Source organism: Oryzias latipes, chromosome 2 (genome assembly GCF_053564925.1).
Source record: "Oryzias latipes strain Hd-rR chromosome 2, Olatipes_Hd-rR_3.1".
NCBI classification, from domain to species: domain Eukaryota; kingdom Metazoa; phylum Chordata; class Actinopteri; order Beloniformes; family Adrianichthyidae; genus Oryzias; species Oryzias latipes.
The window spans coordinates 39,431,135-39,444,825 of NC_136238.1; the positions used below are offsets into that span (position 1 = coordinate 39,431,135).

At 42.0% G+C, this 13,691-nt stretch overlaps 1 protein-coding gene across 2 annotated transcripts in view; it reads right to left on the reverse strand.

The window, feature by feature from the left end:
• Positions 1-4,795: 4,795 nt before the first annotated feature.
• The window catches only part of ahr1b (aryl hydrocarbon receptor 1b), a 46,539-nt gene continuing 37,643 nt past the window's right edge, over positions 4,796-13,691 (reverse strand). Inside the window, exons 11-12 of one of the 2 annotated variants that reach the window (XM_078930202.1) lie at positions 12,681-12,884; positions 4,796-9,990 (exon numbers count right to left, since the gene is read on the reverse strand). In XM_078930202.1, coding sequence (XP_078786328.1) covers positions 12,726-12,884 — 159 coding nt within the window. In that variant the 3' untranslated portion in view covers positions 4,796-9,990; positions 12,681-12,725. 2 annotated transcript variants of the gene reach the window in all.

A 13,691-nucleotide genomic window follows, 5' to 3' on the forward strand; every position in this document is an offset into this window, starting at 1 on the left:
GCGACACAAAGCAAGAAACCTTGAACCACTGGTTCCTGGGCAAGAGGTCTGGATCACAGATGCAAGAACTCAAGGTACAGTGATTTCTGCACATGAGGCTCCTCGCTCGTATCGCATCAAAGTGCCCCAGGGCACACTGAGAAGAAACCGACACCACCTGGTGTCAATGCAGACCGACGGTGAGGGAATCGAACCTGTTGATGAACCTGTGGGAGAAGATACACCTACTCCAGCTCCAACAGACCAGACACCACACAGCGGAGAAAAAATCACAGAGACTGTCCGTACAAGGTCGGGAAGAGTGGTCAGAAAACCAGACAGACTTAACTTGTAAATTAAAAAAACAAAACAAAGAGAGTAAATAAGGATGTTTGAGTTTATTAGAATGGGATGGTTTGGAAAAAAAAGAATGTCATTGATTTTGTTATATAAGTAAAGATGTATAAATGCCCTTTGTTTTGTTTTAAGAAAGGGATATGTGGTATTATACATGTTGGGGGTAACACCCTAGTGAGGGAGACGTCATGAGAGGCGGGCCCACTAGGTGGCACAGTAGCGGGAGTTCAGGACTGTATGTTTGTTTCCGGTGGTTGAATAAAACAGTCTACAGCACGTCCCGTCCCGGAGCCTTCTTGATAAAGCAACAACACAACATGGTGTCAGAAGTGGGATGTTGTTGGACTGACTGAAAAAAAAAGTTAAGAAAAAAAAGAAGAAAGCGGCGGAGCCTTCTTGATAAAGCAACAACACGACAGAACACATGTACGATATGGATGAATGTAAATGTAGCATTACAATAGGTCAAAGAGTGTGTGTTAGTCAGGTGTCGCCGGTGATGGTGTCCGATGTTAAAGGGTTCAAAACTGCGTTTGAAAACCAAGAATTTTTATTTTTTTGGTTTCGATAAATCCACATCACTGCGACAGATTTAGAAAAATAAGTAAGGATGTCGTGTGCAGGTCGGTAAATATCTAGCCTTGTCTGTGTTTGGCGGCAGAGCCGCGGCTGAAGCTCCAGTTCATTATTCATCATCCTCTCGCGCTGCAGGAGAGCTTCACCTTGGTGCTTTTTGGGGTGGAGGTAATGCACAGTGACAGCCCGACGGGAGGACACCGGGGCGTGGAGGGGGGGGACTCGCCGCAGATCTGCATGAAAGCAGCAAACGGGAGCAGCACCAAAATCAATCAGTCAGAGATCAGTTTGTCCGGAGGAAACGGCTGCAAGTGGAAGTTTGAACTCCGTGTTCTGTTTCTATTTCTGCGGCCGGATGAGGGTTCGGGGGCGCCGTCCTGAAAGCAGGTCAGCGGCGCCATGTCCATATTTCTCCATCAGGGAAACTGCTGAGTGCTTGTTCTGGAGGTGCTCCTTAAATATTTCAGATGGTCCTCTGCGCAGCGGCAGATCGAGGCGCTGAATACAAAAGTGCAGCGTCTCAGACGGAAACGTGGAGGTGTGAGGCTGCCTCCCACGAACTGGAGACGGTGGTGGATTCAAGTCAAGGTCCACAGCTTCACAACTTTCAACCAAAACTACATTCTATTAAAAAATATGTTTCATTTTAATTTATAAATAAAGACTGCAACGAGCCAAAAATGATGTTATTCTTCTGTTATTAAAGGGCCACTACGTACATTCTGAACATTTTCCACGTATGAAATCTCGGTTTTTCGTGATAATTCACGAGTGTTTCACCGATGTGCGCGGACGGCCGTCGTGGGTCTTCACGTGAATTCGGTTTTGTTCACACTTAATGCGTATTTTACTGAGCTTAGACACAATTATCACGTAAATCTTACAAAGTTAGCAAAGTTGACAAAAACTAAACGCATTTAGGAAAGAATCAGAAGAGCCTTCCACTTCAAAATAAAATAAATCTGCATTTAACAGATACAAACCCGGAGTCTTTACTCCAAATATGGATTCACTGCAACAGTTGTTCCCTCAGACCAGAATAATAATTCCTACTAATTTACAACTCTCTGTCTGATGTTACAAGGATACTGCTATTAAAGTTGTTCAAAGGGTGATGATTATTTGTAGAAAATACCAGTTTTAGTGACTTATTCTTGTATTCATCTGTCACGCCTATTGATTTTTTTTTTTTACCTCCCATTGTGATAATTTTCCCTTTTTAATGGTTTTTAAATTTAAAACAGCTGCAGATATCTTACAGAGGATGAAGATAAACTTCACACCAGCAGGTGTCAGTATTGATAAGCTCTGGAGTCGTCTTCCCGTTTATTTCTGAGGCCTATTTTATTATTATTATTTTTTTGCAGCCTTCTACAAACAACAACCGGCCCGGACCGCTTTCAGGAGGCAAACTGGCGGCGCGGCGAATGATCTCAGTCTCCACCGTCGTGTCACGCACTCTTTGTTGGGGCTCTGATCCTTCCCGGCGGGCGGCCCGGGAAATTTGAGTGGGACACACAACATGCTGCTCGGATGATTGATCACGTCACAAGCGGGGAACGTTAACCCGCTGAAGGCTGAAGGAGAAGACAAACTCTCATAAATGATTTCAGGCGGAGGCTGCTTTGAGATGCAGTCCTCCTCCCGGCAGGAGCTCTGGGAGCCGTGGCCTCCAGCGTATGCTGTCTGCTCCTTCTTTTTATTTTTTATAAATTGTCCTGTCCAACAGCAAACAGATGAGAGCTGAAGACCTCTTGTGTTGGACATAATTTACTGTTACAACATGGGGTAATGAATCTTCTGACACACAAGGTTTATATTTGAATAAACTCCTTTTGTAATTTAGGCTAAGCTCTATTCATGTTGATTATATGTTTTTTTTCTTGGACCGGATAGAAAAGACGAGGTAAGAAAAGGGAGGGATGTTAGCTCTCTGCTCCTTCAGTCTGAACGGATTAGAAGATGTTGAGTTGTTCATGCAGGAACGCTCTGTGTTTCGAAGACGGTTTCAGTCTGTCGGTGTCCGGTGTGTAGCGGTGTGTGTTTGTTTCCCTTCGGTCAGGGCGAGTTCACACATCCCAGAGTGCAAAAAGCGTAAAAAAAGAAAAAAAAGGAGGGGGTTTGAAACGCAGCGGTGACAGCGGCTAAAAGCCTCCCGGGGCTGTTGTTGGCGTGCATCACTTCAGAGCTTTAAGCACGGCGTCGTTTCCGGAACACACCTGGTTTGAATCGCTGTCGGCGAGTTTATGGTCTGTTGTTGGGTTTTCCTCTCTCAGCTGCTGGGGCCCATGGGATTTCTGAAATAGGTCAGGTGTTACAGATGACATCTAGGGGGCAGGTGAGGAACTGCAGCAGAAAGAGCTTTGTGACTTTTACATTAACCATTCGGTGTCTGGGGCGTCCTTGACCCATGTTTTTTTCTCCCTCTTTTTTGGGCCCATACCCCCCCCCCCCATCCCTCTCTCTTCATATCTATCCGATCCAACAAAATACTGATAAAAATCTAATCAATATAAATAAAGTGTGGTCTAAATTACAAAAGGGGTTTATTCAAATATATACCGTATTTTCCGGACTATAAGTCGCCCCTTTTTTCCATAGTTTGGCAAGGGGTGCGACTTATACTCCGCAGCGACTTATATTAGAACTAAATTGAAATAAATACATTGTTAACCCTCCTGTTATGTTCATTTGTGAGGAACAGAGATGATGTTCCTGGCTAAATTTGATGTATGAGGTATGTTAAGTGTTAAGAGTATGTTAAGTGACTCAGAGAAACAGCAAACCTTTTTTTTACAATAAGATCTTGAAGGCTAACAACATAATATTCTATTTTCCAATGATTTCATAGATTCAGAAATGCAATAAAAATTACAACTGTTTCTACAAATACAGGATGAAAACAGAGTATTAGTTGGCCAATGATGCTTCATGAAAAGAATAAATAAATAAGTTTGAGAAAGAATTACTGTGAAATTATGAGATAAACAGTCTGCTATGATTGTGTCATATGAGGTTGTGGAACTTATTAGTTCTTGGTCTCAGATTTTGTCAGATATATTTCCCGTCAAAATGCGACTTATAGTGCAGTGCGACTTATCTGTGTTTTTTTTTTCTTTATAATGCATTTTTGGGCTGGTGCGACTTGTACTCCGGAGCGACTTATAGTCCGGAAAATACGGTAATTCGTGTGTCAGAAGATTCATAACCCCTGTTGTAACAGTAAAATATATCCAAGATGCCTTCAGTTCTCATCTGTTTGCTGTTTGCCAGGAGAAGTTTAAATAAAAAAAAAAATGTTAGAACCCAATCGTTTTCGTGGGTTGGGAGGGGCTAATGCTCAGAGCACAGGTTTATAGAGAAAAATTAAGAAATGTGTGAATTAATCAAAATACTCCTTTTGAGGTATTGTGGGTTTTTGTGAGGAATTGACATTATCATACACTTAAAAGCTCAAAGGAGTTGATTTTTCATGATAGAGGCCCTTTCATATAAACAGAGGGCTCAAAACAAAACAACATTTAACCTGCTGGTTTAACCTGTTCACACTGGAACGTGAATAACGTTCAAAAGAACGTGCTAAACGCAGATTCTTAGATGCACGTGTAGCCCATGGTGTTCACACTGGACGAGCAGGGAGGGGCTTGTACTTCTTCTTCTGCTACTAAATACCAGCGCATTTCCGCCACCTACAGTTGGAAGAGGCTTGGTGTGAAATGCCAAAGGGGTGTAAAATCCGGTCTTTTTAAACTGCAAATATAATTTTTTCTCCTTCATTGTCAATTTTCCAACGGTCAGCAGGAATCAACTAAAACGTAAAACAACAAAATAAAAGCTAAAGGAGTTCAGAAAGAAAAACAGAAAGTAAACCGAGACAGGAGAGTGATTGCACAAAATCCTTTATTTCCAGGATCAAAGAGCACGTTTCCAACACATGGCTCAGAGACAAACTGCATTTTTAAACTTTTTCTTTTTTTTTTTTGGACATAATTCTACAAGCTTTAGTGATTAAAGTAGCAAAATAAAGTCTGTGTGTGTTTAAAAAAAACAAAACAAAAACAAACCGCGATGACCAGCGTCAGAGGACTTCGGTCGGACACGGTCCGTGGGCCAAGTGTGCTATAAAGATCGTCATGGAACAAGGTTGCTCTTTTATATAAAAGGTTACTCAAGTGTTTCTGGACTAAACGCAGCGAGCTGGGCTCGCAGTTATGGCACCGTTTCGCCTTCGCTAAAGTGACAAACTGGACAAATAAGGATGCACAAACCCCGGAGGGAGGGACAAAAAAAAAGCACACAAGGAGGAAGAAATGCTTCTTTCTAGGCGACTACGTTCAGTGCTGCAGTTTTTAAGCGCGGTGATATTAAAGCGGTGCTTGCAAGACGACTTCTACACACACAAACTTGAAGTTTTCGTTGCCAGAGAGCCTTTCAAAAATGATTGTCTCCATAGGTTATTTCTCCATATAGGATCTGATCTAACGGCTGCTTTTTAGATGAGTTCATAAGAAATATTCGCTTACAAAAGTAAAACAAAGCGGTACATCTCGTAAATGCCTCTTGGTTGTCATGGCAACAGGCGAACGCTGCAGATGCGGTTGCTGTGGAGCACCTTTTGAGTGAAACGCATCGCATGTGAAACATTTACGGTTCTTCGTAAGACATTCAACAGTGGAGCAACTGCAAACATCTGTTATTTGGTTTTAGAATAAATGCTGGCCCCGCCCACAGCTTCATCCATCAAGCTACGTGCACACTAGGTTTTCAACAACGCGCTAAAGGTGCATTTTTGAACGCCCACTCAACCCGACTCAACTGTCGCTTCCCAATACTAGCGTGAGTCTGCCAACTACAGTTGGTAGAAGCTTGGTGCGAAATGTCAAAGCGGTGCAAATTTTGTTCCAGTCTCTTTATTTTTAAGTTCCCGATTGATGTTCAACCGGTTGAACTTTCAGCGCGCTCAATGAATGTCCGATTTGTAAGTAGCGCCCGCGACCGGACTTGCGTGGAGGCTTGAACACGCGTTACCAAGGGCGGTGTGAACGTAGCTTCACAGTGACAGGGGAGGAGTTTTCCGTCAGATCTATACCTTTGCTTTCAAACAAATGAGAGAACTTTTCATTTCTTTTGGCTGGACTTGAGAAATGCTGACTCCCTCATACGTTTTTAAACTCTCCAGGCTTTCTGCTCGTTGACCTGTGAGTCACGTTTTTAAGACACTGGGCTTACAGAGGGGCAAAAAACTATTTAGTCAGTCACCGATTGTGCAAGTTCTCCCACTTAAAAAGATGAGAGAGGCCTGTAATTTTCATTGTAGGTATACCTCAACTATGAGAGACAACACAAAAAACAAAAAAAAACATAAAATCACATTGTATGATTTTTAAAGAATTTATTTGTAAATTATGGTGGAAAATATTTGGTCACCTACAAACAAGTAAGATTTCTGGCTCTCACAGACATTTAACTTCTTCTGTAGAGGATCCTCTTCCCCCACTCATTACCTGTATTAATGACTCCTGTTTGAACTGATTATCTATTTAAAATACACCTGTCCACAACCTCAAACACACTCCAAACTCCACTATAGCCACGACCAAGGAGCTGTCGAAGGACACCAGATACAAATTGTTGACCTGCACCAGACTGGGAAGACTGAATCTGCAATAGGGAGGCAGATGCTGAATTGCATCCAAAACTTACTGTAAAGCATGGGGGTGGAAGCGTCATGCTTTGGGGCTTTTTTTTCAGTAAAGAGACCAGGACGTCTGATCCATGTAAAACAGGGGTCCCCAAACTGCAACCCGCGAGCCAGACCCGGCCTGCCCACCCATTTGACCCGGCCTCCTGAACGATATCAGAGAGAGACCCTTTTTTTTTTTTGCATTATTTTTTTTCAGGCTGGCCACGTGATCAAAATTCATGGAAGCATGGAAAACGGAATTCCTGGTATTGTTTCTTCATGTCAATAAAGCTTATTTGATTATAGTAGTAGGGTAGGCTGTCATTTGGACTAGGTTTTTAAAGTTGAAGATGTTTCACCTCGTATCCTAAAGGCTTTGTCAATTCTGAATTAGCTGGTAAAACAGCTGGTTTATATGTGCTCATGGGGGAGGAGTCAGACCTGAAACTGGATGGTATTGTCAACTTAGCCTACATTGGTTTCGGGTCATTAGGAGTCCTTTGTCCTCAGCTGGAGTTGGGGAGACAGGGGCTACCCTCCCTACTCTTTCAGCTGTTAATGACCCAGGTTAAACTGGTTCGATTTGTTTGGGTCTCAGAACACTGCTGCAGTTTCAGGTCTGACTTCTCCCCCATGAGCGCATATACAACAGCTCTTTTACCAGCTATTTCAGAATTGACAAAGCCTTTTGGATAGTCCACACGACAACCTATAAACCTACTACTATGATGGAATCAACCTGGATGAATGACAGTCTTCATAGACAAAGCTTGTTTGAATTGAAATGTGAGCCAAGCTAAAAATTTTGCTATTGCTACCTCACTTTGCCCCTGTCATAGAACTTGAACGTGACCCATTTTTTTTTGTTGTTGTTGAAGAACCTAGAGAGGATTATTTGATATCAGATCGGGTTATTAACATTTGGTTATGTGTGGCTTTCAGTTTACATTTAGGTACCCCTGCGACTGTCACACTTTTTCTGTTTCAAACTGACCCTGGCCCCCGATCAAAGAATGGAAACATCAAGTGGCCCTCACTGGAAAAGGTTTGGGGACCCCTGGTGTAAAAGAAAGAAATAACTGGGACCATGTATCGTCAGATTTTGAGTGAAAACCTCCTTCCATCAGCATGGTCATTAAAGATTAAATGTGGCTGGGTCTTTCAGCATGACAACAATACCAAACACACTACTCGAATTACTCTACTGTAAGTCTGTGTTGCCTAGCAACAGCCCCAAATCATCACTGCTCTAGAGGAGATCTGCATGGAGCAATGGGCCAAAATACCGGCAACAGTTTGTGAAAACCTTGTGACGACTTACAGAAAACGTCTGACTCCTGTCATTGACAACAAATAGTATAACCATGGTATTGAGTTGAATCTTTGTTATTGACCAAATACTTATTTTCCACCATAATTTACAAATATTTTTTTTTAAATCAGACAATGTGATTTTCTGGATTTTCTTATTCTGTCTCATAGTTGACGTTTACCTAAGATGAAAATTACAGGCCTCTCTCATCTTTTTAAGTGAGAGAACGTGGACCATTGGTGGCTGACTAAATACTTATTTTGCCCCACTGCATATATATATCTCCAGCCTGTCCTTCCATGAACCATAAAAAAGAATACAAGTGGGAAATTAGTAGCTGACTTTGAGTGTAAATTCATATTCCAGCCTGCTCTCATATCAATATGACTGTGTTGTTGACATACTCCCCCCAAGAAACATTGCTCTAATAGTTTTATTAAAATGCTTTCATCCTTTATGTAAACTTATATTTTAATAGTTGTGAAAAAAATGTTCCAAATGAAACTGACATTTTTTAAAGTGCAAACGAGCGATTTAATGTAGAAGTGCCAAAAAAAAAAGGAAGAGTGGGCGGAGCTTGAGTGCATTGGAAAAAGGTGTAAAGTAGCGGGGTGGGGGTGGGGGTGGTAAAAGGGTGTTTTCCTTAGCAAAATGGGGGAAGGCGGGGTTTAAGTAAAAGAAAAAAAGTATGAATGTAGGATTGTATGGGAGTGTATGAAGTAAGAACTAATAAGTCGGCGTGGTTTAGGTAGTACAGGGGGCTGGGTTATGAAAAACAGACTATTGTTAAACAATGATTGGGGTGGGTTCATGTTTTGTAGGGCGAGGTATAAATCATAAAAAATGTCATGGGTCTAAAACTTTTAAGTTAGGATTACATGAAAGCATTCAAAATTTGATAAAGATTTTGTTTAAATATACATTTTTTTTACATTCTAAAATTAGATTTTCCTATTATTTTTTAATTACTAGTCACAGAAAGGTGTAAAATTGGAAGAAAAAACAAACGTTGTAATTACAGACTTTTTAAACCCCGCCTTTGTGGTTTGTTAAAAGAAGTTGAGTAGGTTTGGTTTGTGAAAGTTTATAAAGTCAAAATAATTTTTCTGTTTACTGTATTTTCTGCGCTATAAGTGCAATTAAAAGTTTTAATTATTTAATAAAAAACAACAACAGTGTGACTATATGTTTTTTTACGTGTTACTAAAAAGGTGAGGAGTTATTGTAGTCATGCTAACAGTTGTAGAGGAATCAGTCTGTTTGTTTTACGTGTTGGGGATTAGGGTAGTCACAGTAAAGTTTGTTTTAGCACAATCAGTCTGTTTTACCAACAAAATAGCGGTATTGTGAATAAGCTAACACGGCTAATGCTATCAACATTGCTATAATGTAGTGATAGTTCTAGAGATCCTGTAAACACAGTTAATAAGGTCTGACTGATGGACTTACCTCTGACTCTTTTGTCTCGCTTAATGTGCCTTATAGCTCGGTGCGCCTTTTATATGACAGCTGTTCGAAAATACACCCTTCTAAAAAGAAGGCCCTATAACGCAGAAAATACAGTAATTGTTCATTTTTTTTGAAGAACAAAAGTTTTTTAAGGTCTACTTTTTTAAAACTTTGTAGGCATTTCTATTATACCATTTCATCCCCGTTAATTTGAGTAATTTCTGGCTTCAACGTAAATCAACTACTGTAGCGGTTTCACTCATTGCCTCTGTGTTCATCCTTTATTCCTCTTCAACTGCACATCTTCCCTTGTTCAGTACTGCAAAAACTGCTGTAAGACTGACCTGTAAACTATTAGTGCATCACCGAAAGATAAACAAGCAGGTGCTTTAAAACGTACCTTTGGGTTCTGCTTACCCTGTGACTTCATTGGCATTCAATACTGCTGACATTTCTGTAACTGTCCTAGCCGTAGATGATCTTTAGATGCAGTTAGAACCTTTCTTCTCTAGGGGGTGAGAGGCTGATGAGTCAGGGATCGACCTAAGGGCGGTTGGCAATGAACAATGTGTTGATGACGATGACCCACGATGCTTCAGTTAGGTTGGACGTCTTGCTTCTGTCGTTCAAGTGGCTGCGGACACGAGGCGTTATGGGAGGTTTTGGCTCGGGAAACATAAAATGCTTTCTGCAGCTGATGAACCATTGACTGTATCTGAGAGCTTTACTAAGTGACCCCTCCCCAGTGATTGAAGACAGGAAGTGCCCAGGAAGCCAAAATTCCATGGTCGTCTATTGAGAATAAACAGTTATTACGTAGTCATTATATGTATCAACCTACGTACACAGCTACACATTTGACAGGCATTTAGCCGATGGTGGTCACACTGGATGACCAGGGAGGGGCTTCTTCTACTGTTTACGAAGGCATGTCCGCCACCCACAGTCGGAAAGGGTTTGGTGTGAAACGTTGAAGCATAGCAAATATCGCAAATCTAGTTCCAGTCTTTTTCTTCGACAGCTCTATTCCGATACGTGATAGACTTGGTGTCATATAAACCACAATTATTAAATTCTCCTCCGTGATCAATTTACAAACAGTTGTCCCTTTTGCAAACTGAAAAGGATGCAATTACCTAGACTTTTCCTTGGGAGCGTTGCTAAGGACGGCACGAACGTTGCTTAAGAATAACATTTTTAACATGTTCTTGCTAATCCTTTTGTTTTGCCTGTCACTTGCACGTAATTTACATAAGACCAAGCACAAAAACGGATGGAAATGTTGGCCACATGCATTGAATTTCAAGTGCGTCTAAGGGTAAATGCTATGGTTGGTCGCACGTAATAACCTAACCCGAACCGTAGCCCTTTCTCTGGTCCGTGCGGTCAAGTAAGAATTCATCACTGGCCGTACGTTTTCAGAAAATTACCTGCGTATAGAAACTTTTTTCCCCTGCAGTTCTAATTATTTGAGTTATAATAATCTGTCCAATCAGATGTCGTCAAATGTTCAAAACGATCGTGTAGCCTGCTTTCAAGTGGTAGGGGTGTTGACTTCCACCATGCTCAGTCCTGTTTGGTGAGAATGATTGTCATAGAGCAGGGGTCGGCAACCGATGGCTCCGGAGCCGCATGCGGCTCTTTCCTGCCTGTGCTGCGGCTCTCTGTGGTTTAGTAAAATAACTGTCATGTTCTCAGATTGTCGTGGTGCCTTTAACACCATCGGGTAGAGCGAGCGGGCAGAAGGAAGAGAGCAGCGTGAACGCAGAGAGGGCGTGTCTGCAGCTGTAAACGCCGACCAGAGTCTGTAATGGGATAGAAAGTTCTTCTAAAAAGACAGTCAGTGGTGATCTTGCTGTCTGTGTAGAACACGCTGGAGGGGGGCAACGAACAGGTAGAGGTGGGGGCGGGGCTTAGACTCACTCCTTATGATTCCAGACCCGCAACAACTAAAACAGTTGTCATCCATAAAATTAATATAATTTATTGGGTTTACTGGATTAAAGGAAAAAAAATAGTAAGGTGTCTGCATCAAAGTGAATTTGTTTCCATCATCTCACTCAATCCTAACTCTGGTGTTTGACAGACAAAAAAGTCTCTTCAAGGTTGTGGAAAATAGACAAAAGATCAAAGGAAACATCACGGTCATAAAGAATAAAAATAATGAAATTAAATTATTGAATAAATATCCTGACAGCATTTTGAATCAATACAAGTATTGCCAAATGAACTATGTTGATATATCGGCAAAAACCTTTTTTCTAACACGTCTACTGTTGCGGCTCCCTGTGCTTTCATCTCGGGGGGAAACTGATCCACATGGCTCTTTGAGAGGTTCAGGTTGCCGACCCCTGCCATAGAAACATTGACTCAGACCGATTCAGACGGAGGGCGGCGGAACATGGCGGCGTCCAGGTTGTGAAATGGCGACTGAATTGACTTGATTTTGTTGGAGGTGGAGGTTAATCTTCGGGCGACGTCACAGTCACTTGCTCTAATTCTCAGATACAGTCAACGCGGCGGACGGATTGTTTCTCTTAAATGCATCAACTTTTCTTCATCTCATTTCAAAACACCATTAGAAAAAAAATAAAAATAAAGACCTCGCAGATTTCTGTCTATGCGTGACGAACCCCCGTCACCTACGTCTAACTTCTGTTCTGGGAAATCTCTCTGCCCCTAAGGGATTCTGCTTCATGTTAAGCAGTTTTAACCTCCTGGTAGTGTTTCGTTCGGATTCGTTTAATACTGCAGACAGGAGCGAAGTTAAATCTCCACTCGTGGTTTTTTTTTTTCTCCTTAAATCCTCTACCGGCTTACCGATCCTTTTTTCCTTCAGAGCTTCAGATGGTTCTCCTCCAGCAGCTTCAAGTGATGTCGGGCCTAAAAAGACTCAAACCGAGAGGCCCAACAACTGCTCTGCCTTAAGGAGTCCAAGCAAAACGGAGAATCCAAAGAAACCAGATTTAACGAAGGAGGACGCAGAGCTTAGAACATCAAGCCGCTCTCACAACTTTCTGTGAAAATGTCCACAAAGTCTCCTCCCTGCCGCTTTGAATTCCAGCGACAAACTTCCTGTGGACAGGATTCAAATGCTTTTAAAGACAGGAAATGATCCAATGGTGGGAGCCTCCACAGTGGGATCGTAGCAGGCTCTCCTCCTTTCCAACTTGAGTTTGTAAAAATCAGCAAACGACGAGTTCTGGCTCAAAAATCCGATGCCGAGAGGGAAACGTTTCCAAACGTTCAGTGGCGAAACAAAGACAACACTTCTCCGTTTTCAGAGGGTTACCTGTGGGACATGAACAAACTGTCTGATCTGACCTCTTCATTACTCCACAAAGAGCCTCCGTAGGGTTTTCTCCCCCTTCAAAGAAAGAATCCAGATTTTTGGGGGTCTTGGAGGGCCGGCAGTGGGTCGGAGCAGGAGACCCCGAGGTCGCACGGCGCCGCTCCGTTGCCGTTGGGTAGCAGACAGGTCCTGACGTAGGCGCCGTTCGAAGTGCCGTGGAGGCAGCCGTTCTCCGCCTGCAAGAGAGATTGCGGGTCACCAAACAAGAGGAGGGTCTCCATTCCCCACCGGCATCTTTGACGAACAAACGTCACACGATCAAATTGCCATAGCGGGCTTCAAACTGGCGACCTGTTGTCACGCAACCCATTTAATTGAAAAAAAGTGTTTCCAGCTTCGCCTCAAAATCAACCTCCTCCAAGCGCAAAAACTTATTTTCTATAAATGTGAGGTTTTTCGAAAACGTTGTGCTTCCATTAGGCTAATTTAGTATCGCAAATCCAATTTGCGCAGTTTTAGCTAGTGAGGCTCAAAAAGAGCATCTGAAAAAGCAAAATGTTGATTGAAAGAATGTGCATCGGACATCGTTCTTTACTCCACATCTTGGGGTAAAACGTTTGTTCTTTGATTGAACCTTTAGTGACCCGGGTAGGTCGATTGAGAAGAATTTCTCATTTACAACGATGACCTGAGTTTGCAGCAACAAACTGCAATTTAAGTAACATACACATAAAATATGACATCTTCGCACATCAATATTTACAATAAAAAGTCCACAGGAGGAACTGTTTATAATAGAAAAGATGGAAAGAAACCCATAAAAAAATTGACAAACATCTGCATTCAGCACAAATCACGTGTTAAAGATGTCTTAAAGGTCGTAACTGAGGTAGGGCTGGATGTGCACAAAATGGTGTCATCAACGTAAAAAATACATTTCTAGCAATTCTTTTTTATAGATTTGAAACAAAGTTGGACCCCTGAGGGACCTCCATGATAACCGGGATTGGAGAAGATTGATAGCCAGCTGTACGCTCAAAATG